This window comes from Anabrus simplex, chromosome 1 (assembly GCF_040414725.1).
Source record: "Anabrus simplex isolate iqAnaSimp1 chromosome 1, ASM4041472v1, whole genome shotgun sequence".
Lineage (NCBI taxonomy): Eukaryota > Metazoa > Arthropoda > Insecta > Orthoptera > Tettigoniidae > Anabrus > Anabrus simplex.
This window is the reverse complement of record NC_090265.1, coordinates 55759810-55785312: the sequence shown is the minus strand read 5'-3', so window position 1 is coordinate 55785312 and position 25503 is coordinate 55759810. Positions and strand designations below refer to the sequence as shown.

General features: G+C 38.5%; 1 protein-coding gene across 1 annotated transcript in view; it reads left to right on the top strand.

Moving 5' to 3' along the window:
• Positions 1-25503, top strand: part of LOC136861051 (aminopeptidase N-like) — a 119580-nt gene that overhangs the window by 89684 nt on the left and 4393 nt on the right. Inside the window, exons 10-11 of the mRNA XM_067138797.2 lie at positions 12225-12408; positions 17207-17405. Coding sequence (XP_066994898.2) covers positions 12225-12408; positions 17207-17405 — 383 coding nt within the window. The remainder of the gene's footprint in view (positions 1-12224; positions 12409-17206; positions 17406-25503) is intronic.

Here is a 25503-nt window from a genome sequence, read left to right as displayed (position 1 = left end):
AACAGCGATTGGCCTTCCCTTATGTGATAGGACTTCGCGAAGATCTGCACCATCATTAAAATTGCCTCCATATTTCAATATTCTTCGGGGAAAAACATGAAAAATTTAAAGCACCTGGAAATGTTCTGTCCGTTGGTTGTTCCTTGGGTCAATCGGCCATTCTGCGGGATATTGGCGGAATTGTTCTTGGTCCCATGACATCTTCTCGTATCTCCTATATTTATGGGTTAGATTGAGTTAGAATCATTGGGTGTGACATTTTGTACAGTTTTCGCATACTACTTTATATTTGTGATACTCATGTGACAGATAGTATAATAAAATTTGGCTATCACATTGCCACTGGTCATGCCAATGTGCGTGTCAAATGTCATGATTCTATCTTTCCTATAAGTGTGCCAAATTAATGTTAACATATACGTGTGAAAGTACAAAATTAACTTGAAATCGAGAAATACAGCTCTATTTAACGTATAAGGAATAGAAATACGATAAAAAGTCATAGGACCAAAGTTGTAGATCTCTCCAAAATGAAACGAGATTGTGCTTTCTGATTTGTGATAAGACTTACAGATTAGCCACCAATTATCCCGAAATGAAGGTGTACACCGTCGTTAAAATTGCATCCATATTTCGATATTTTCTGGGGCCGAAAGTTATACATTTGCATAGCTTAGAATATTTCCTCAAAGGTAAGAGTGTCAAGCTTTCGGGATTAACACTCACATACATACGGTGTAATTAAGGAAGAAAATAATTCAGTAAAGAAAGTTGAAATTAATAGAAAATGGATTAAAACTGAGGACAGCCGGATGACGACAAATATGTAAATACCAAGTGAATGTATTGGAAAATCAAATGCCCCTCAATAAATTATGCTGGTGTGAGTTATGGATATAAGAAAGAGGTAACAGAGGAGAAATTTAGGCGCAGGCATTCTTAGGTCAACAGATAAGATGACTCATGTTGTTATTACTTTAGCTATTCGAGGACGGTTATAAACTCCAACGATATTCCGCCAATATCCTACAGAATGGCCGATTGACCCAAGGAACAACCATGAATTTAAAGGTATGATGAGGAAAATGGCAATATGTTACTTCCCTGCTGGCAAGCAGTCAGAGACGTTGCCATGGTAACCTGTAGGTTCGTTGTCGGTCTGTCGGTCACACACGCAGACCATGATACCTGCAGAAAATAGTAAATTTCTCCGTCATTTGAATAGTAAGGTAAATTATGAACATAACAAAAGTTGTTTATAATGAAGAGACGTTTCACATATGGTCCACGGAGTTTACAGGAAATCAATAGTATAAGAGAAAATGGAGGAAAACCAGAAACTCCCCGTCTAATCAAACATTTTAAAATGAAATGCATATAGAAACCTTCCCCGGGGTGAGTATACTCCAGATATGAAATTTGGTTGAAATCTATCCAGCCGTTTTGCCATGATGGTGGAACAAATAAACAGACAAACAGACACGAAAAGTAAAAACCACCGATTCGGTCTTGAGTTGACCTAAAACGGATAAATATCTGAAAAATTGGCAAAACAAATGAAATTACAGACAGCGAACCCCCTACAACTTTATTTATAAGATTCTGTATCTTCTCATCAGACTTCGGTATGTTTACATAGCGGCTTATCTGTCCACTTGTGGTGCGTTGACCATAGGCAGTTGGAGCTCTTTGAGCACTCTCCTGGATTGTCACTAGACCAGGCGTTAAGTACATCAACTATTCTTTGATCCCACATACAGAGTTGGTTGAATGTAAATATTTTTACAGCAATAACTGTTGTTGAGGAATGTAATAACTACAGAGGGATCACCCTTATTGCCCATGTAGCTAAGATATTTGAGAGAGTATTGGAAGGCAGACTGAGGAGGAAGCTAGAAGGAGAAATGGAAGAAGAACAGTATGGTTTTAGGAAAGACAGATCAACGTTTGACCTGATCTTTACATTAAGACATATGATGGAGAAAAGATAGGAGTCTGGAAAAGACAGGCAGTTGGTATGGGACACATTAAGGACAAGTTAACAGAGTGGAAGTGCCAATGATGAAAGCTATGTACAAAAATTTTATAAGTAGTGTGAAGACTAGTATAGGAAAAACAAAATGTTTTAAAGTTGAAACGGGTCTCCAACAGGGAAGTGTACTATCCCCCATACTATTCATCATAGTCATGGATTAAATTCATAAGAACATTAAACAGAGATTGAGAAGAGAGGCAACAAAAGCCATGTTGTTTGCAGATGATATAGTGATATGGGGTGAGGATGAAACGGAAGTGCAAAAATTAGATGTATGGAAGGAAGAGAGAGAAAAATTTGGGATGAAAGTAAGCACAGAGAAAAGTAAAACAATCGTGATGACAAGGGGAAGGAAGGAAGGAAGGAAGGAAGGCAGGAAGGAAGGAAGGAAGGAAGAGGAAAGATAAAACTGAATGATAAAATTATGGAAGTGGTTAAAAGTTTCAAGTACTTGGGAAATGTGATCACAGAAGATGGGAAAATAACTAAGGAAATTGGGAAAAGAATACAAGCAAACAGCTTCTACCAGAGTGTAAGGGGTATTTTGTGGAACCAAGGTGTCCCAATGAAATGTAAGAAAGTATTATATTCAACCTATTATGAACCCATACTAACCTGTGCAGCTGGATCGTGGACTACAACAACACAAGAGGAGAGTAGAATACAGGCAGCGGAGATGAAATTTCTAAGAGTTATCAAGGGCAAGACCAGAAAGGGTAGAATTAGAAATGAAGAGATAAGGAAAGGGACAGGAATCTTGAAACTTCAAGACGGGATAGAAACAGCAAAGCTAAAGCGGTATGGGCATATGATGAGAATGGGAGAAGAGAGAGTGCCATAAAAAGCTTTTTCAGAGAAGTTAACAGGAAAGAGACCAGGAGGAAGACCCCGAAAGAGGTGGACAGATTCAGTGTGGGAGTGCATAGAGAAGAGGGGAGGAAAACCGGAAGATGTACTTAAAAAAGGAGAAGAGTGGTGGAGAGACAGGCAGTGATGGAGGTCGTTGATTCACAACCCGACCCGGGAAGCTGGAAACAGGAAATGAAGATGATGACCTGTTGTTGAAACCTATGTGGAAGAAAAGAAGCTTGAGGGTGAAAAGCGAAAGAAACCAACGGATATTTTCCAGGTTGTTAACTGAGATACGTTTCATGTACCTCTATTGTATGTATTCTGTCTTCAACGACTTGTTATAATAAGTGTTATAATTAAAATTACAAAATACTTTGAGTTAGTTTTACATGGTTAAATAACACTTATGATGGTATCAAGCCGTAGTTCCACGTGATTCAATTATGTGCAATTCTCAAAGGTGGGAATTCTCTGTATCTAGAAATTTCAATAACTTGAAATAAAAATTCAGCTCCTGTGGTGATTCGAGATATCGAGATTCGACTGTATAACACAGTAGTTCAAATCTAAAATGTAGTTATGTGTGAATTAATCAGAACATGATAATAAACAAATTTTATGGTGTTTTTATGCTCTTATTCATCTATTACCACATACCTTTTATCTTTATTAATCTTGCCCTTCTGGTTTTTAAGTTTCATTTCACGATTTGGTATATGAAGGTAATCCCAAAAATAAGGTCTCCTATTTTTTTAATAAATACATATACCTGTTTATTTCTATAATGGTTTACATCATTTTACAGCTTGAACATTTAGCTATTTTTCTACATAATCACCATTTTGGTCGATGCATTTTTGTAGACGCTGTGACAGTTTTTGTATGCCCATGTCATACCAGCTCGCCGCCATGCTGTTCAGGAAGTTGTGAGCGGAGCTGCGGGAAACCTCAGGAACCAAAGTGCAGAGATCATCCAGGGTGACCCGCCAATCTTCACGGATGATTTGCTCAACCTTTACGACTGTCTCGATGGAAATCGATGGTCTCCCTCTCCTTTGTCGTCCATTATGAATTTCAGTCCGACCGGCTGCAAACTCTCTACACCACCTTCGAATATTTTTTACATCCATGCATGACTCACCATACACTTCTGTCAGTTGGCAATGGATTTCAATCCATTCAGTACCTTTTGCGTTCAAAAACCGAATAACTGCGCGCACTTCGCACTTGGTGGTAACATTCAACGGGAGCTCCATTCTCAACGGCTGCCAAGCCAAGAATGAGTGCCTCAGTGTGGCGTGCGCATGTTTATATGCGAGCGCAGGTAACACTCTTCACAATATTGTGACCAACAGCCACACGAACAGAGTTTTGTATTTATAAAAAATTAGGAGACCTTTTGGGATTACCCTCATAGATTCCACAAGCTTTGAGCATGTATTTTTAATTTCATCATCATGGTGCCAGACTCATGCATATTCTTGTGTCTCCTATTGCAAATGGTCCACATGTTTTCTATGAGATTAATGTCAATGGAGTTCCCTGACCACTCTACTCCACATATATTATCACTGAATAATTTCTTCACTTTCTTTGAAGTGTGGCAAGGAGCTAAGTCTTACTGAAAAATTCCATCACCATCTGAACAACTTTTCTGCAGCTCACAAAGAACTCTCCTTTCAGTATTTTAGTGTACTGGTCATGTTTCATCATGCCATTTTTTTGCTACTTGTTTAACATTGCACTAACACATCAAAGGTTTTCGCTGTTGGAAGGATGGGAAAGGGCTAGGATTGGGAAGGTTGTAGCCATGACCCTAAGTAAAGTAAAGCCTGGTGTGAAAATGGGAAACCACAGAAAACCAACTTCAGGGCTGCTGAATGTGGGATTCAAACCCACTATCTCCTGAATGCAACATCATGCCATTGGCTGGCACTAAGGGTCCTAGACCTTCAAGTGTGAAACACCCCCAAAACATCTCCTTCACAGGGTGTTTTACGGTTTGCTGCAAATGTGCTGAATTTATTGGCTCATTCTTCACTTGGCGCACATATTTAACCTGTGCCCCTTCACTTCAAAGTGTCTTTCATCAGAGAAAAGTACTTTCTTACTTTTTTCTAGTGTTCTACTCTCCATGTGCAGATAAGAACAGGTTTCCACCTTATCAATACTGTTTATTGTAAGAATTAGCTTACCGTACCAGTTTTGACACTAATTGGTCATCATCAGCTGAACATAAATACCTTTACATATGTGTCAAGCATTAATTGATATTGCCCTTTCTAAAGGGAGATGCCGTAAGGAACCACCATGTCTGAGTGTCCAAATTGGGCATATTAAGTGTGAATTAATTATATGTTATGATTTTGGCTTTCAGCTATCTTCTTCAGGACTAGAATTTGTCTGTGAAATCTAACCTGAGCTTAAATCTAAGTTACAAATACAATAAACACATTAAAATACACAGTACATATTAAAATTCATTAAAATAATGAGTATAAAACACTTCATGGGTTTGAATGTGTGTGTCTTGCGTGTATCTTCATTCCCGTTTTTGAGTCCAAGGTTGTAAATAATTCAGTACTTACATTCATAGGCAATGCTGTGGTTCTCTTAAGAAGTCGAAATTGACGAGCAGACAGCCAAATGGCGTCAAATCGAAATGTCTGCACACGGTAGCTGAGGCCATACGATTATTATTATTATTATTATTATTAGCCCGCCTGGTGGCCATGATCGTTAAGGCGCTGAAGTCTAAAAACGGTCTAACACCGAGGTTAGCCGGTTCGAGTCCCGTTGGTCGAAAAAAATTTCACCATCAGAATGTTGGCCGGCAGGGTAGGGGAGGTGGTGGTATACAATTTCTAATCACTAGATTGCGTGCCAAAAGCCTGGATTAAATTCCAAACCTCTCCGCAGTGCTCATATGGAGTGAAGGCATATGACGCTGTTGATGGTGATTCGTCCGTCGGATGGGGACGTTAAGCCTTGAGCAGACCCCTTGGTGCTATTCGACAGGAGTAGGCTATGTGCCGGCACCGGGTTTCACCCTCTCCCTACTATCATATATCACGTCATTCATTTCATCTCTCATTAACTCCTCTGATGAGGTTGACGTCAGGAAGGGCATCCGGTCGTAAAAAACCGCCACGGCAAATTCATCTCACCTCATACCCGACCCCGTAGGGAAACGGGACAAGGGTTGGACAAACAACAAAAACATTATTATTATTATTATTATTATTATTATTATTATTATTATTATTATTATTATTATTATTATTATTATTATTATTATTATTATTATTATTATTATTATTATTATTATTTACTTAAACTATGTCTTGACGTGTATGTGTGGTAAAAAGCTTCTATTGTTAACAAAATCCAATTGTATAGACAGAGGTAAGTATGTGCAGCTGTGAGTGTAGTCTTATTCCTTAAGTTTGGAAGCAGATGATGTGGTCTTGGTCATTCGTGTGTATTTCTTGATGTTAAGTTGTTGTGGTGGCTCCTTCCTCATCTATATCTGTGTGCTGGTAGATAATTATCTGTGAAAGACAAAATAAAACAATTAGGGTCGAAACTGGTACTGTAAGCTAATTCTTACAATAAACAGTATTGATAAGGTGGAAACCCCTTCTTATCTGTACATGTGTAATCTGTCAATAGGAAATGAAACTCATAAATCAAGTTCTACTCTCCAATCTCGATGACTACATGCCCCTGGGAGATATTTCTTGCACATTTCTCATGTTAGAAAGTGTTTCTTTTGAAGTCTGTGAGCTTTCCTTCCATGAAGCCATGTCCATATCAGTGAGCCTTTTCCCGCCTTTCATTTTTTTCTTGGGTGAAATTGAGGTAGTCTTTATGTACCACTGAATAATTTGATATGCAGGGCCGCAAGCATGATTGGCTGTAGTAAAGGCTGTCTTTAAAATACACCACCTCTGGCTACCTGTATATATTGGTGAGAATTCCGGCTCCATAAGCAAGTCAAATATTTTTCAATCACAATCACAATCAGCCAGTTCTGTCAGTGAATGATGTGGCCTCTTGAAGTTTGTAACTCAAATAAGTGTTTAATAGTCTTTTCCATGCACAGCGATCCTGAGCAGTGTTTTGCCAGTTTACTCCGGCTATCTCTTGGATGTTCTTATCCCAACAATCTCGTGGCCTTCCTCTTGGTCTCTGCCTGTCTCTTGGGCTCCATTCAAGAACAACCTTGGTCCGTCTATCGTGCTTTCTTCGGGCGACATGCCCTGCCACCAGCCATTTCAAGGTGGACACTCTGTTGGTGATGTCACTAATCTTTGTGACTGCTCTTTTATCATCAGCCCTCTGTCCAGCTCCATGGCTAAATGGTTAGCATGCTGACCTTTGGTCACATGAGTCCCAGGTTCGATTTCTGGCAGGGTTGGGAATATTAACTATAATTGGTTAATTATAGTTAATATTCCCTGGCACGGGGGCTGGGTGTAGGTATTGTCCTTAACATCATTTCATCTTCATCATGACACGCAGGTCGCCTACGGGCCTCAAATCAAAAGACCTGCATCTGGCAAGCCGAACTTGTCCTCGGACACTCCCATATGCCATTTCATTTATAAGCCCTCTTTATATCCTTTCTTGTAAATGCAAGCATAGAAATTTCCATGCTCTTTGGGCTATTCTTACTTGCTGTTTGATAAATTCATTCGCTGTCCAAATCTCACAGCCACAGATCATCACACAGAGAATACACTGGTCATGAACTTGCTTCTTCAGATTTACTGGCATGGTAGAAATGTCCCAAATGCCTGCCATCCTAATTTGATTCTTCGGAAGATTTTGGATCTTATCTCCTGTCATATAAATCAATTGACCAAGCTAAATGTATTCACTGACATTTTCAAGAAACTTTCTATGACCATGTTTCCTGTAGTAACCCATTTATTATGCATGATTTTTGTCTTAAATAGTTTCATTTTTAGGCCTAATTGTTGACAGACTAGGAGAAGATCTCTTACTTGTGACTGGAGTTCTTCTTTGACATTAGCCAACAACACAATGTCATCAGCAAACCTCGAGTAGTTCAGCCTTTTTTTTCCCCTCCCCCATTAATTCTGATTCCCCAATCTTTCCATTGAATTTTTGATATTGTTACCATTTCTAAAACTGAAGAGAAGAGCTTTGGTGAGATGGGATCACCTTGTTTTACATCTTGCTCAATGGAAAATCATTGGTTGTTTTCCTGACGCTAACAAAGGCTGAAGATATTTTGTATATATCCTCAAGTACACTATGTGATCAAAAGTAACCGGGCACCCCCAAAAACATACATTTTTCACCTTAGGTGCATTGCGCTGCCACCTACTGCCAGGTACTCCATAGCAGTGACCTCATTAGTCATTCGACATCGTGAGAAAGAAGAATGGGGTGCTCTGCGGAACTCACGGACTTCGAACATGGTCAGGTGATTGGGTGTCACTTGTGTCAGAAGTCTGTACACGAGATTTCCACACTCCTAAACATCCCTAGGTCCACTGTTTTTGATGTGATAGTGAAGTGGAAACGTGAAGGGACACGTACAGCACGAAAGCGTGAAGGCTGACCTCGTCTGTTGACTGACAGAGATCGCCGACAGTCGAAGAGGGTCATCAAGTGTAATAGGCAGGTATCTATCCAGACCATCACACAGGAATTCCGAATTGCATGAGTATCCACTCCAAGTACTATGACAGTTCGGCGGGAGGTGAGAAAACTTGGATTTCATGGTTGAGTGGTTGCCCATAAGCCACACATCACGCAGGTCGATGCCAAATGACGCCTCGCTTGGTATAAGGAGCGTAAACATTGGATGATTGAAACGTGGAAAAACGTTGTTTGGAGTTTCGAATCACGGTTCACAATGTGGCAATCCGATGGCAGGGTGTGGGTATGGCGAATGCCCAGTGAACGTCATCTGCCAGCGCATGTAGTGCCAACAGTAAAATTCGGAGGCGGTGGTGTTATGGTGTGGTCGTGCTTTTCATGAAGGGGGCTTGCACCCCTTGTTGTTTTGCATGGCACTATCACAGCACAGGTCTACATTGATGCTTTAAGCACCTTCTTGCTTCTCACTGTTGAAGAGCACTTCGGGGATGGCGATTGCATCTTTCAACACGATCGAGCACCTGTTCTTAATGCACGGCCTGTGGCGGAGTGGTTACACGACAACAACATCCCTGTAATGGACTGTCCTGCACAGAGTCCTGACCTGAATCCTACAGAACACCTTTGGGATATTTTGGAATGCCGACTTCGTGCCAGGCCTCACCGAATGACATCACTACCTCTTCTCAGTGCAGCGCTCCATGAAGAATGGGCTGCCATTCCTCAAGCAAACTTCCAGCAACTGATTGAACATATGCATGCGAAAGTGGAAGCTGTCATTAAGGCTAAGGGTGGGCCAACACCATATTGAATTCCAGCATTACCGAAGGAGGGCGCCACAAACTTGTACGTCATGTTCAGCCATAGTGTATGTTGATGTAGGCTGATTCTACTCCATGTTCAGCTAATGCCTGTACTGTAAGTCGGATGTGTGACAGATTTAAATGCCTTTTTGAAGTCAACAAATGCTAAACAGAGGTGCATCTGGTAATCATTCTTTCAAAAAATTACATCTCACAGAGCAAGCATATGGTGAATAGTGCTAAAACTGCTGCAGAATAATGTTAAGAAATAAGTTTCTAACAAACATTTTTTGAAGGAGCTCATATAGATGAATGATTATCAGAGTTACCATGGAATGAGAACATAAATAATACATTTTATTATGCAAAATTTACATATTACATCAAATAAATTATATTTCACCCAAGGAGAACTTTGTTCAGAGTAAAATTGAGTCAGAGAGACTGTTTGTCTTCTTTCACTTAATTACATGATATGTATCACACTGTTCATTACACAATACGCACACACACTCCTGGCTGGCCCAGTGGTAGGATTTCTTGGGAAGATACGGTGGTGAAAGCCGTGTGTGTCACCAAATGTCTCAACTCATATTCCTCTTTCATCCAATCCTTATTTATCAGTGTGTCTGGACTGTAAAAATTTTCCTTGATCGAGTCCCTTTTCCCTCGTAGTTCTCGTAACAGTTCCTTGTATGCCGGAGTTTGTTTTAGAGGCATTTGCAGTCTTAAATCCTCTACCGAGAAGGTTTCCCGGGTTAAAACATATACGTACCAGGATCGGGTTAATTTAGGTACACCTAGAACCCTCTTAAGGTATCTCGATTTCATGCTTTCCAGTTCTCGTAGCTGTTTACATGATAGGAACTCCCATATTACTTCTAATCCGTATGTGAGCTTTGGTAGTACTTTGACTTGGAAAAGTTTCATGGCTGTCTCCAGTGACATTCTTTGTAGATGTTTGATGTCACCTAAGTGCAGCAGAATATAAAAACATACAGAAGAATTGTTTCAGTGACATGGTGGTGCCCTAAGAAGATGGTGACAATGAAACAAGACTCAGAGTGTAACGATCATTCACCTATTTTCAGCTGCCGTCATCTGGAACTCCACCTATTTTCATATACTCGCCGCTACTTTACTCATCTAACTGGCCTTGGACTTTCACTGCTGCCGTCCTGGTGAATAGCTCACTACACACTGAGTCTCCACTGGATTACGTCACCCGCTGCGTCAGTGTCCAATATTTCTCGATGTTTTGTGTACTTTCTTTCTGAACTTTCTGCAGTAGTATAAAGGCTTCCCCCACATACTCGGTCTTCAGTCCAGCACTGACACCGAGTGTGGTTGGAGGGTCGTCTGAGGACTTCCCAGTATTTGCTGGGAAGCTCCACTTCTTTTATTTGCTGTATTTGGTGAGCAACAGAGTATTTATTTTATAATTACCGCTATTATTCTTCTCCTATGGATTTTGGAGATATCTTCATTGCTGTGGCCGGTTTTCTTTTAAGCTTGATATGAGTGATATTTCTCGTTAACATATGAACATCGAGTAATGTGCAATTTCAAGAGTTAGTGAGTGATTGAACTTGTGGCCTGGATGGTACAACTTATCACATAAAACTGTTCCTGCATTTGGCAACGTTTATACTCAGGCGACTCCCATTATTGTGATCCCCATCCTTGGTCTTTCCCGTGCCTTTCTTTTCCCTTCGTTTACCTTTTTGGAAATCTGTGTCCATATTCTCCGAGGCTTATAGGTTACCATGTTCATTTGATTAGTCACACATTATAACCTGTAAATGGTCTAGGGATTCTATTCTAATGTACGTCATTCACAACGAGAGTTTTCTTTTATGTGCCAGATTACAAAATTTTGAGTTGTAAATTTGAAATTGATTACCTTGTAGAAACAATATACTGTTTTGATTAACCTTTTTTCTTCTTCTTATTACATCCACCAACCTCCAGTTGGTCCCAGCCCTCTTCTCCTTGAACGTCTTGTCAAAGAATCTTAATCAACTACTACATTGTTGCTTTGTTTTAGTATGAATTAATAAATTTGTTTCTTTCTACATCCCCAACACGTCACAAAGTTTAATTTCATGTTATACCTTTTTAAATTACTTAAACAGTCATGAGTGGGATGGCAGTAAAAAGATTATATTGGAGACCAACCCTTATAGCAAGCACGTTTTAGGAACTGTTTTAGATTACATGTACCAAACCCCATGGCGCAACAGCCCCGAAGGGCCACAGACTACCAAGTGACCGCTGCTTAGCCCGAAGGCCTGTAGATTACTAGGTGTCATGTGGTCAGTATGACGAATCCTGTTGGCCGTTGTTCCTGGTATTCTAGATCGGGTTAGATTACATATAGGGCTTGTAATTTTATCTTAAAGCGGTGCCACTAATAAATATTGAAAAATGAAAAAGAGCCTTTCAGTACCATTGATTCCTGTTTGTACTACATGCATATCTACAAAGTTGGCCAATAAAGTAGGAATAACATTAAAAACTAGTATAAATTGTTAAAAAATGTAACTATGCTTTGCCCTGTAGCCTACAGTATTTTCTTAAATATCAATATCAGCGCTGAAGTGGTGTCCACACCCGAATCACATCAGAGAGAGTGAAGAGAATATGGTAGTTGATTTGATATTGAAATATTCCTATAGAATAGAATTCTGATAGAATATTTAGTTTACATTTAACTGTATATATCCTTACTATTTGTCTTTTTCATTTACTTACTTGGAGGTAGTCCTGATAGATCCAAGTCTATTATAGCAATTCACTTATATTTCTCTTTTATTTCTTCCCCTGATTTAACTCTCTCATTAAAATGATATGAGCTGATATGAATTTCTGCATTCCTGTCTATTTTTCTGTCTTTACAGAGCATACAAAACTTTTAAAGAAGAACATTTATGGAACACATTAAATACACAAGCATGGATCGATCATTCTCTTGAGAAGCCTATGTCTGTTCAAAACGTAATTTCCTCGTGGGTTAAAAGAGACCGTTATCCAGTTGTTACTGTCACAAGGAATTATGACAATAATTCAGCACTGGTTAAACAGGTAAGGCAGAATACGATGACAATTTGTATGCTTGAGTACTTGAGCATTAACTGTTGTTGATGTTCTTTTAGTCATCAGGCTGGTTTAACCCAACAGTGGAGAGTGCACATGCCAAACATTGGCTAGCGTGGAGTGTCATACTTGTACACAATGTGTAGCCTCTGCATTACACTACCATCTATCAGAGAGATTCTGAACTTAGTCAAACTTTCTTTTACATCTAGTGTATGGTTTCTTTTTTCTTTTTCTTTCTCTATCAAACTTTTTCTTTCCATTGAGCAACATGAATGCCATCAATTTCAGCATTTTTAAAACTGATCATGGTGGAAAGTGGTAAAGTGCAGCTCTCAGATGAAGGCATTTCTTTGCTTGTGAACAACAGTTACAACAACTCAGGTGACGGTAATTTTAATTTTCATAATAGTTCGCTGATGAGTGATATTGTTATGGTGGAAATTAATGTAGAAAGTAAAGGCAATAAGGAGGTGCATGATGTTGACCTGAGTGCTTGTCCGACAGGTGGCTATGTGTTCCAGTGGGAACATATTATGTCTACTTACATGGTTCAAAGATGGTATTTCATTTTACAAAGTACAAAGAGTGTGTTATAATGTACCAAAATTTTGTGTACATATGTGCTGAAACTATCGAGCCAGTGGTTCCAATATTGCACAGTTTACACTCCAGACACAAGGTGAGTAGTGGCTTCCTCCTGCACATGCAAGTGACTGCTCCCATGCTGAGGGGTTAATGCAGCATTCCATATCACCCTATCCTGTACTAACCTTTTCATTTCTATTGAACTACTACATCCTATAAACAGCGAAACCTCATTAAGACGATTCTGCAGCTGACAAGGAAAAAGAGTGTGTTAAGCAAGAAAACGTACTACTGAGTAAACAAATAAAAAACAACCAACAGCGATATAAAAACTAAGGATTCAATTTTCTCTGACATGAGAACATCTTATGTCGTGTATCCCCAGGTACAATGAAGACTATATCTACCATTTCTAAAATGAGAGGAAAGTATTAAAGAGTGTTAAAAACATGAGAGAACAAATATGAAAACCTTTTCTGCTAGGGCTTATAAAATAACAACAGTGCACTTAAAGGTGTGAAACACACCAAACAAATATGAAAACATTTGCATGGGCGAGTATCAAAGTATTATTGCAGATCACGCTCGTTATAAAACATATGTTAGTAGAAGAATTTTATTTCAGACCAGTGAGTTATTAAACATTATTTTCTGGTCACACTCTTAGACAATGAATTGGAGGTTACACTTGACCATGTGGAACTGTAAGGAACAACTTTGGCAGCCATTTTCAACAACAAAAAAAAAACTTTAACCAACTCGAGTGATTTGAGTTAAAACTCAAAGGTGCAAGTTTCAACATTCGAGCCACCTCCACGCTTTAAGATGTGAATGCTAGTCCACTTTCTGATAGATTTTAATTATGTCTTTTTTAGTAAGGAATTTCACAACTTTTTCCATATCCATAGCTAGGCTATCACAAAACAAATATGCACAACGCTTGTCAACTTTACAAGATTATGTTCCTAATCCAGATATAGGCTATCATGCAGCAAATGTTCGCTGCCCTTCACTGTTACAATGAATAAACTTTTAATAGGTGGACATTAAAAGTTTATTAACTGAAATTCTCAGTCGATACGGACAAAAAATGAAATTTCCTATGTTAACCCTTCACTGTACTACTCAACACAAAATAAATTTCTAACTTTGGAAGGGATGGCAAAGTACAAGCACAAACAGGCTCACTGTGTTATTCAGCAATCTTGCTGCTAACTGGCAAGCAAAACTGAATGTTCCTGAGGCTAACAGCTTGCTTCCGAAGGCGCAACTTCCCCTTTGAAGTTCAGGAAATCAACACCTTTTCCTGTAATCATGCAGCTGTGGCGAAGGCTCTTATCCGAGTTGGATATCATGTTTTTTTCACATAGGATGACAAATAACATTTTCAGGGCAAAAAAAAAAAAGAGATCATACTAAACAGTAATAGCGAAAATTCGTGATGTGATAAGTGAAGAAAAAGGATATCTATAATCCAACCATCCTTTTCTTTCTTGAGTCATATAACCTTAAAAAAATTACGGTGACTGGACTTTTCTTTGGCGCAAGGGGAACAATTCCCAAATCTTTCGTCACATGGTGACAAAAATATAAACTAGCGAGAAGTCTACAAGATGAGATAGTCGTCTCACTCATCAAATTCTCCGTTTCGATTCTTCGTCACCATTTATATGGAGTTCATGCCATTTAACATGGTTAATTATAACCTATCATTTTTTTAAACATTAATCTTTTTTATCCTCCCTCAAAATTGTTATTGTGTATTATTCTGTGTCTTATGGCAAATCTAGGGTGTCCTGGATCAGACTAAATAAATTAAAAAAATAAATAATAATAAATAATTTATATTGAAGAGATTTATTATGATGAGAATTGGGACTTCAACTTTACTACGTGCTAAGTGGGAAAACGTGTTAATGAGGAACGCACCAATGAGGTTTCACTGTAATTTCTAATCATTTTGTATTATTCAAACTTTGGTCTACCCACACTGTTCTTACCCTCTACACTTCCTTGAGAAAGCACAGACCATAATTTGTAATTCAGGGAGCTTTTAGTCAGGACTAGCAGATGTCCAAACAGAAGTGGAAGTGAATTCTGGTACATTCATTTTGTGCCACTGCTGGGTTGTCTGACACATATGAGCTGTTGCTGAATCTAGTTGAAAGCTCCTGTCTTGACTGTGAAATAGGGTATTATTGAAATCCTTTTCCAGGTGGGGTTCACTTGTGCCATCGTAACTGAGCCTCCACCATGTCATCACCAATACTTTATTCTTCCCCAAACCAATGAGACTACCATCTGGCAGGCTGCCAGGAATGACAAAGAATATTTTTAAAAAATATTCACTTTAACCTTCCAAATACCAAGTTGGGTACAAATGTACCCCCAGTTGTCATTTTTAATTAGTATATGCATGAACATTTTGTTTTTCATCTTTCAAATGTTTTAGTTTTTGACAGTAATATTTTGTCTATAACTGTGAGGTTCTTCAGTCTGTTAAAACTAATTCAGGACAAATAAAATTGGAAAATACCTGAAAAAAAATTTTTAAATTAAAAACACAATGAAATGTTTCATTCTTGAAAAAACATTGTGAGATTCTACCTAATCAGACAATTATTATTATTATTATTATTATTATTATTATTATTATTATTATTATTATTATTATTATTATTATTATTATTATTATTATTATTATTATTATTATTATTAATTTATTTATTTATTTTTACAGAAAACTGACAGAAGAATTCTTAGAACAATTATTAATAAAAAACACCAAGTTGATGGACAGTGGAGATTGTTGCCTAACAACATTGTCTATCGTGAATGTGAATCAATAATATCTACAATGCGTAAAAGAAGAATTTTGTTTTTCTGTCACATATCAAGATTACCAGACACCAGGATATTGAAACAAATATTTGATTATTTTTTGAAAAATAAAATCAATAATAATTGGTTCAAAGAAGTTCAGGATGATTTGGAAAAATTGGGTATAACTTGGCAACAAATCAAAGACAGAAAAGAGAAGAGGATTTTGAAGAACAAAAGCATAAGTCTCAAACTAAAAACAGTTGAACCGAAACAATATACTATATTGGACACACAAAGGCCTTCCAGGTCGGAGAGGATGAGAAAGTTCTGGGAGAAGAGAAAGAAGAAATTAATTCAAATGTATTGATTTAAGTGCTCCAATGTGGGCGTAAATTATGTAATTATGTAAATAATATTATTTATTTATTTATTTATTTATTTATTTATTTATTTATTTATTTATTTATTTATTTATTTATTTATTTATTTATTTATTTATTTATTTATTTATTTATTTATTTATTTATTTCTAAACTATGAATTGATAAGTAGGTATTAATAAGTGTAAAAATATTTATGCTAAAATTATGCACACCTTTCTTTTACACTTCTTAAAAATATTCATCAATTCATAATATAAAATATATAATATAATATATATAATATAAAATAAATATTTCTCAATTATGAATTCAAATTCAAATAACTAAGAAATCATGTTACAAGGCAGAACTAACAATATTTTGTTGTGGGATAGAAAATAACCAATACCGTGCTGTATAAGTATTATAACATCTGTCCTTTAAGTGTGACTGATACCGAGCTCGATAGCTGCAGTCGCTTAAGTGCGGCCAGTATCCAGTAATCGGGAGATAGTGGGTTCGAGCCCCACTGTCGGCAGCCCTGAAGATGGTTTTCCGTGGTTTCCCATTTTCACACCAGGCAAATGCCGGGGCTGTACCTTAATTAAGGCCACGGCCGATTCTTTCCAATTCCTAGGCCTTTCCTATCCCATCGTCGCCGTAAGACATATCTGTGTCGGTGCGACGTAAAGCAAATAGCAAAAAAGTGTGACTGATGCTATCAAATGCAACTTTAAACTTGCTACACATTCTACATTTCTGTAAGTTTCTAGCATTAACTTGATTTACTAAGATAACTAAAAGGAAGATGGCAACAGCAACACCAGACTTTTTGATCCTAAGGGCGGTAGGTCAACTGGCAATTACAATGATAGTGATAACCTCATAAGTGCCAGTTTTAAAATGAAATAAATTGTGATGTTGACAATACTAACGGAATGATTTACATTTTGAATCATGATGAATTCTTTTAACTCAACAGTTTTAAAAATTTATAATTTTTATTTCCACAGGAAGTATTCATCAGACGCTGGCCGTATAAGATCCCCGGTCAGGAGAGTATGTTGTGGTGGATACCTATCACATACCTGTCCCAGGAAAACCTCGATATTCACAACATCAGCTTTATTACTTGGATGAAAGAGAGAGAAATTAATATTGAAAACATGCCTGCACCTAGTTCATATGTTATTGTCAACCCTGAGGATATTGGTACGTAGACTGGCTGTTGAATATCAAAATAAAAATAACATACCTACATATTGTCCATACACTAGTGATAGAGCATATCAAGTCACTCTATCCCATGCTAACATTTTCATTTCTATATAACTACTACATCCTACATCTACTTGAATTTGTTTGTCATATTCACGACTTAGTCAACATCTATATTATCTATATTATCTATATTATCTGATGGCCAAGCAGGCATTAATTTTGGTAATGAGACAAAGTCTCTCATAGTGCATTGGCACTGCCGGTGGCAACAATTAGCCTACGCAGTGGCCTCCACGGTATGCACTGGCCAGCGTATTGGTAGGTGTGCTAGGTACCAACTGACGAGCCCAGCCTAGCACACGGGGGCAAAACGCTGGCAACCAGGAATGAGTTAGCTGGAAGATTTATAATGTCCAATACTGGACCATATATATTGGTATTATAAATTTGCTCATTCGGAACAAGTATTTCAGATTCCCTATGGGAATCAACATCTATATTATCTGATGGCCAAGCAGGCATTAATTTTGGTAATGAGACAAAGTCTCTCATAGTGCATTGGCACTGCCGGTGGCAACAATTAGCCTACGCAGTGGCCTCCACGGTATGCACTGGCCAGCGTATTGGTAGGTGTGCTAGGTACCAACTGACGAGCCCAGCCTAGCACACGGGGGCGAAACGCTGGCAACCAGGAATGAGTTAGCTGGAAGATTTATAATGTCCAATACTGGACCATATATATTGGTATTATAAATTTGCTCATTCGGAACAAGTATTTCAGATTCCCTATGGGAATCAACATCTATATTATCTGATGGCCAAGCAGGCATTAATTTTGGTAATAAGACAAAGTCTCTCGTAGTGCATTGGCACTGCCGGTGGCAACAATTAGCCTACGCAGTGGCCTCCACGGTATGCACTGGCCAGCGTATTGGTAGGTGTGCTAGGTACCAACTGACGAGCCCAGCCTAGCACACGGGGGCGAAACGCTGGCAACCAGGAATGAGTTAGCTGGAAGATTTATAATGTCCAATACTGGACCATATATATTGGTATTATAAATTTGCTCATTCGGAACAAGTATTTCAGATTCCCTATGGGAATCAACATCTATATTATCTGATGGCCAAGCAGGCATTAATTTTGGTAATGAGACAAAGTCTTTCATAGTGCATTGGCACTGCCGGTGGCAACAATTAGCCTACGCAGTGGCCTCTACGGTATGCACTGGCCAGCGTATTGGTAGGTGTGCTAAGTACCAACTGACGAGCCCAGCCTAGCACACGGGGGCGAAACGCTGGCAACCAAGAATGAGTTAGCTGGAAGATTTATAATGTCCAATACCGGACCATATATATTGGTATTAGTCTACCCCTACCAGTTTTTCCTTCTATCTTCCCTTAAAAACAAACTGAATGAGTTCTGTGTGTTTAAAGATGTGTGCCATCATTCTCTCTCTTCTTCTGGTCAAATTGGTCAGATTGGTCTCCTCTTACCAACTCAATTCAGTATCTCTTCACTAGTAATTCAGTCTACCCATCTTACCGTCAGCATTCTTCTGTAACACTACATTTCAGATGCTTCCATTCTCTTTCTAGTTATTGTCAATGTTTCATTTCCATACAATCCCACACTCCAGAAAATAATCTTCAAAAACATCTTTCTAATATTCATATCAATGTTTGATGTGACCAAATTCCTTAAGAAAGACATGCTCATGTTAGCCTGCATTTTATGCCCTCCTTACTTCTGTCATTGGTAGTTATTATTCTACCGCTCAAGACTTGATTTCCTGATCTAATATTTCTTGCAACACCTGACTTTGTCCAACTCCATTCTATTATTTTCTTTTGAAATTTATTTCAGAGAAATAATGAGTTCAAACCCCACTGTTGGCATCCCTGAAGATGGTTTTCCATGGTTTTCCATTTTCACACCAGACAAAGGCTGGGGCTGACTTAAATTTCTTCCCACTTTCAGCCCCTTCGTATTTCATCACCACCTGTCTGTGTTGATGCAATGTCAAGCAAATTGTTAAAAAAATAATTAAAAAATAACAATTGAGGACAGGTTTAGATTACCATATTTCTTTCAGTTGTATTTGCTATTTGACTTTGCTGACTCTGAAACTTCAGCATCAGATTTTATCTTGGTATGTAATTCTTGATATGACATCTTCATATTTGTTGCAATTAGAGCCACTGAGCATCTCTTTCTCATATTGGACCACGTGTTTTTCATCAAGGAGAATATACATTCAACAAATACATTTGAACCAGAGTAATTTCACTGCGTCTGAGAAAGTACAAAACACACTAATTTTTCAAATTCCTTTAGCTTACACCCCTATGCTCTTCATTGTGATTTGTAAACACTTTAACTCACTTCTGCAATGCATCTTCACCACTTTCCAAGATGTCTCCAAAAACGCAGAATTCTTCATGTCAATCTCCTCAGTTAAACTGAAGATGTTCGGCTGCATATTCAGACAAGGAAATTAAATGCTTTTCAGAGGATTCATAGGACTCAGATATTTTAGAGCTTCATCACAAAATTGCATGAACCTTCCCTCTAATTTTCTCCTTTCTGAATCTCTTATTTCCTAAATTTTGTTACTTAAAAATAAACAGATTATATGGGACAAGTCATATTTGCCTGAATTATTGGGCACAAGGCAAACCTCTCTCCTTGAACTGTGATTCCATTTCCATATTCATCTTTAATTTTATTTCTGGCTTGTTCTATAAAAGCATTGAAAAGGAGAAGATGACAACTGCAACCCTGCCTTATTTCTCTCTCTCTTTCTTTCCTTTCTCATCTTATATCAATATCAATATCATCATCATCATCATCATCATCATCATCATCATCATCATCATCATCATCATCATTTATTGAACTTAAATAGGCCGCTTAGGCCCATGGCAGAAGACAAAACTTACAAGAGCTAGCAAAATTCAACTTCAGCCATGACAAGATATCTACAGTAGTTCATATTACAAATATTTGTCACAGACATTGACCCATCTATCTTGTGTATCCTCACTGTTGGCTGTTAGTTCAACTTGTGCTCTGTGTCAACAGTATTCTATCTTTCCAGCTCACCTTGGACGAACTCTTGGACTTCTCCCAGTTGGTTGATTTAAAAGAAAGGCATGTCCTAGCCTCAGCAATCTTTTTTCTTGTGATCATCCTCTCAATATTGGCTTTCTTAATCCATTTGCATCATTTGACGATCTTTAGTCGTACGCAGTGTTTTTGACGCATGAATCAAATGACGAGCTCAGCTCACAATGATGCAGTGTCTTGCTTATCTTCATATATTAGATTCCTGAGCTCGATAGCTTTAGTCGCTTAAGTGCGGCCAGTATCCAGTATTACAAGTATTACAAGTAATCGGGAGATAGTGGGTTCGAGCCCCACTGTCGGCAGCCCTGAAGATGGTTTTCCGTGGTTTCCCATTTTCACACCAGGCAAATGCCGAGGCTGTACCTTAATTAAGGCCACAGCCACTTCCTTCCAATTCCTAGGCCCTTCCTATCTCATCGTTGCCATCGACGTAAAGCAAAACAAAACAAAAATGCACTGTAAGGAACGAGAGGCATGTACTGCCGATAAACAATGCTGTCTCCATTTCTGTGCGACACTGGGATTGTTGAACAACAGTTTATTTTCATTGGTATTCATTATGCAGTAGAACCGGTACTGTGATAATGACAAAAGCGCTTGTAGACAGTGTTTTAGATGGTGATTATTGTAATTGTGACATTTTGGAAAATATATAGTAGTTCAAAGGTAGTCATAGCGACAGTGAAAGTTACTCGAGTGCGAAAAGCATTGACGAAAGTGAGAGTGAAAGTGCCGCGAGAGGTGCTTCCAAAGGCGCATGGCCTGTGATTCAAGAGAACCATTGTGTTTGGAAATTGGAGTAGAAGGACAGTAATCTTGATATATTTCCATTTTGTGGATACACTGGTGTTTTTGACATACATACAACAAATTAGCTTTCACCCACCGTCCAAACTTGCCACGTTTTAAGACTACACCAATCTGCTCTTTTTGAAATGATTTCAAATGAAACATTTGTACCATAGCCAGCAGTCATTCAAGGAATGAAGTATGGGCAAGTCATAGGCCCGGTTTCTTCAACCGTATGTTAAATTTTACTTAACAAATGTTAACTAACAATTGTTATTAATTTAACACTTTGTTTAATAGTGTCCCGTTTCACGAACGCATTTCCAACATTTGTTACGAAACAATTGTTAAAGACAAATTTACACATTTCAGTGAGATTTCTGAACGCGTTTGGCAGTGAGCGTCTTTTGTTTCTTTACATAAAGCGCTCCTAGTGGTGTGTTGAAATGGTATTTTGTCACACAGACACATGGTTGACATTATTATAGGTTATGGTTAGCGGAGACCGATAAGACGTAAACATGTCAAGTAAGAGGAAACAAAAAGCGTTATGATGAATGTGAGTTTTTATTTCATTTAATTTTAATTTAAAATCATGCGAATGTGCTTAAAAAATGAAAGAACGGACTGTTATATCACAACATTTGATATAGCCTACCCTTATATTCTTATCACCGGGAAAATGTGATAATTGATGTGTTTTGAATGGTTTTCGAGCATTATTTTATTGCGGGGAAAATAATCTAATGCCTTGTTAATGCTGCAGTAGCAGCAGGAATTCTTTGCAGGATTCTACACACTTTTTTCTTGCACTCGTGAACACAGTCGCCTACAATTACATGAAAAGTGTCTCAAGCATAATATCTGACAAGTAGAGGCCAAACCCTGTCTGCCTCTGTGGTGTAGCTGCCACCCCCGGAGGCACGGGTTCGATTCCCGGCTCTACCACGAAATTTGAAAAGAGGTACGAGGACTGGAACGGGGTCCACTCAGCCTCGGGAGGTCAAGAGGTGGGTTCGATTCCCACCTCAGCCATCCTGGAAGTGGTTTTCCGTGGTTACCCACTTCCCCTCCTAAATTTAGGCCACGGCCGCTTCCTTCCCATCCCCCAGAAAGGCCCCTGTTCAGAATAGCAGGTGAGGCCGCCTGGGCGAGGTACTGGCCATCCTCCCCAGTTGTCTAAAGCTCCAGGACATTGGAGGGTAAACAGATAAATAATAATAAGAAGAAGACGATTAAATTAATATTTTAGGGAACGTTAAGATAAAAATTGGAACAAAAATATTACGCAAATTGCAGTACAGTTTATTTTTTACCTGAAATTAATATAGGCCTAAACGTTACTGCAATGTGATAATTCATTTTACCTTCACATTCGCTGAAACAACGATTTCATTTGTATGAAAAAAAGAGATGAGTCTCCGCCGGGACTCGAAGTCACGGTGTCGCGGTTCGGAGACAAGTACGATGACCACTCGGCCACTGCTCCACTTGTTACGGGTTGCAGCTGTCAAGTATATAGGTGTAGCATTAGAATCGGAGGATTCATAAATTTTTTGGAAATTATTAGGCTGCAGACCTGACAAGTTTGAGTAAAATGTGTTCGCATTTTAGTGTTCTATCACCTCCATGTAGTCCGAAGCGGATCCTACCTCATGGTATTTGTCATCACTGTTGGAAACTCTAATCTATTTTCAATATCGTCTAGTATCTTGTTCATTATAGCTTTGGTAATTAGAAATATATCTTCTGGCAACTCTAGAAAGTAGTTATTTCTTAGTATGGCTCGTCCTTTGCCTTCTTCAGTTTATAAATAGTCTTCATACAGCAGTAAAGCTTCAAACTTACATCTTCTACATGCCTCCATTTTGAAATTTTAGCAGTTGTTAAGAGGTTTAACACAGGGCTGCTGCCAGGTTAATTTAACACAAGTACTAACAATTTGTCAGAGTTCACAATTCTTGGTGAGACGACCATTTTGTTAAATGATAAGTCTCCTTAACAGCAGAGTTAACACTTAACATTCGTTGAAGAAACCGGGCCATAACTTTCAGTGGCATGAATGCAAAATTTGAGTGAATTATCTTCATTATAGACATGATACTGTATAGGCTTTTGGGCTTATGCAGTGTCAAGAAAATAAGGTGAAATTCTTTACATTTCACAGACAACTGTGCTCTGCGTCATAAGAAAAATATCTCGACTGTCCACGAGAAAGGCTTTTTAAACAGTATCATGTCTTTAAGTACGGGCCGTGAAAGCATCAATGGCATATTTATCTTCATTAGTTAGTATTTTGTGCATGTTTTTGTGTGACAAGTACGCTCAAACTACTGGCTGGCAAATGAAATCTGATTCCACAGTCAACAATGTGGCCATTTATTGTGACTCGAATGGCTTAAAATGCTGGTATAGTTCTTCCTTGTGCATTCCCCCACCCCCACACCCCCTTTTTCCTCTCCTGGTCTCTGTATTTTAGGTTGAACCTTATATCCTCCTTATAGTCTTCCTTTCAAATGCACAGATTCACTCTTCAAGCATATGAGGAGCTACCGGTGTCTCACAAGCATATAGCAGTACTACTTCTTCATCTTCTTTTTTTTTAATTTCCCGTTTCCAGTCTTCTGGGTAGGGTTGTCATTCAAGGACCTTCACAGTTTTCTATTTTTCACGGTTCGCCCAGAATGAAAACACCAGGAACTGCACATCGCTTTTGGGGGACGCCCTAGCTATTTCTGAGGCCACGACTCACTCTCAGTCATTTTATAAACTATTAGCACGATGGGCTCACCACACTCAAAGGCAGCAGCAGTACCTCATATAAACATAAACATAAAAGTAATTCCTGAAATTGGTTCTTCACAGATAGAAATTACTTTGGTTGATTTTGGGTGAGGCATACATATAAAAATAAATTATATGAATAATAGGATTATAAGCATGCAATTCTGATTTAGATATAAAATCTAATGAAGAACCTTTTCCACTTCACGATCAGGAAAGTACATTGCTGTTGATACCATTGACTGTGGTACACAATCTCTAGTTCACGTGTTCAATATCAGGAGCTGGAGGGACACCTTTTTCGTTGGAGAATGATGAAAATTCTACGTTTGCATGGTGTGAAAGATTTCTGCATCTGACTAAGATGATGTTATAAAGGAAATATGAGTTAAATGGTCATTGTCAGAGGTCAGAAAATAAACAAAGCATACTTATGACTTGCATTTTGAGCAGTGAATGGAGATTAAGTCACTACACTTATTAAAAATGTTCATGCTGTGTAAATCAAAAGTGAATTCCTTTGGTGCGGTAAACCATTTCAAGATGATCATGTTTGTATACAGTAATATAAAGATTCAATGTGTGTTTTGCAGGAGTGGTTACACATATGATTGTCGTGAAGGAGCTTTCTTTTGATTTAGATGGAGTGAACCTTTGTGCTTAGCGGGCACCGAGGTGTAGGGATAGCATGCCTGCCTCTTATCTGGATGCCTCGGGTTCGAATTCCGGCCAGGTCAGGCATATTTACCTGAATCTGAGGGCTGCTCCAAGGTCCACTCAGCCTACGTGATTACAATTGAGGAGCTATCTGCCAGTGAGATGGCAGTCCCGTTCTAAAAAACTAAGAAAAACAGATGAGTGGATTCGTCATACTGACCACACGACACCTCATAATCTGCAAGTGTTTGGGCTGAGCAGCAGTCGTTTTTAGGCCAAGGCCCTTTGGGACTGTTATACTATGGTGCTTAAGTGCAGTGATTCTTCTTTTGCTGCTCATGGTACAAGTCAAAAGTCTTACATCATTTTCTAATCTGACAACGACCACTTTGTGAAGTAACTCAAATCTCCTTAAGATCTCCTCATTCAAAGCAGATGTTTTTGCACCAACTAAAGATTACCTTTTTGTCATACTCCTGTAAACATGGTTTAAAAAAAAAGAAATCCCGTGTGGGGATTTACCGGTTACCTCCATCGGGCGCGTCCCATTGGAATTGGAAAAGCTCGCTGGCTCTGCCGCCAGCAGAGTCAGAGGGTAGTAGGGAAACAAAATACCACCGTGAAAAAAAAACTGGTCCCTTGCCAGGGTTACGGCGAAGACTGGTAAGTGACCAGAAGCCAGAAAACATCTTGAGGCAACCTCTAGGGCTAACAACCCTAGTTGTAAAAG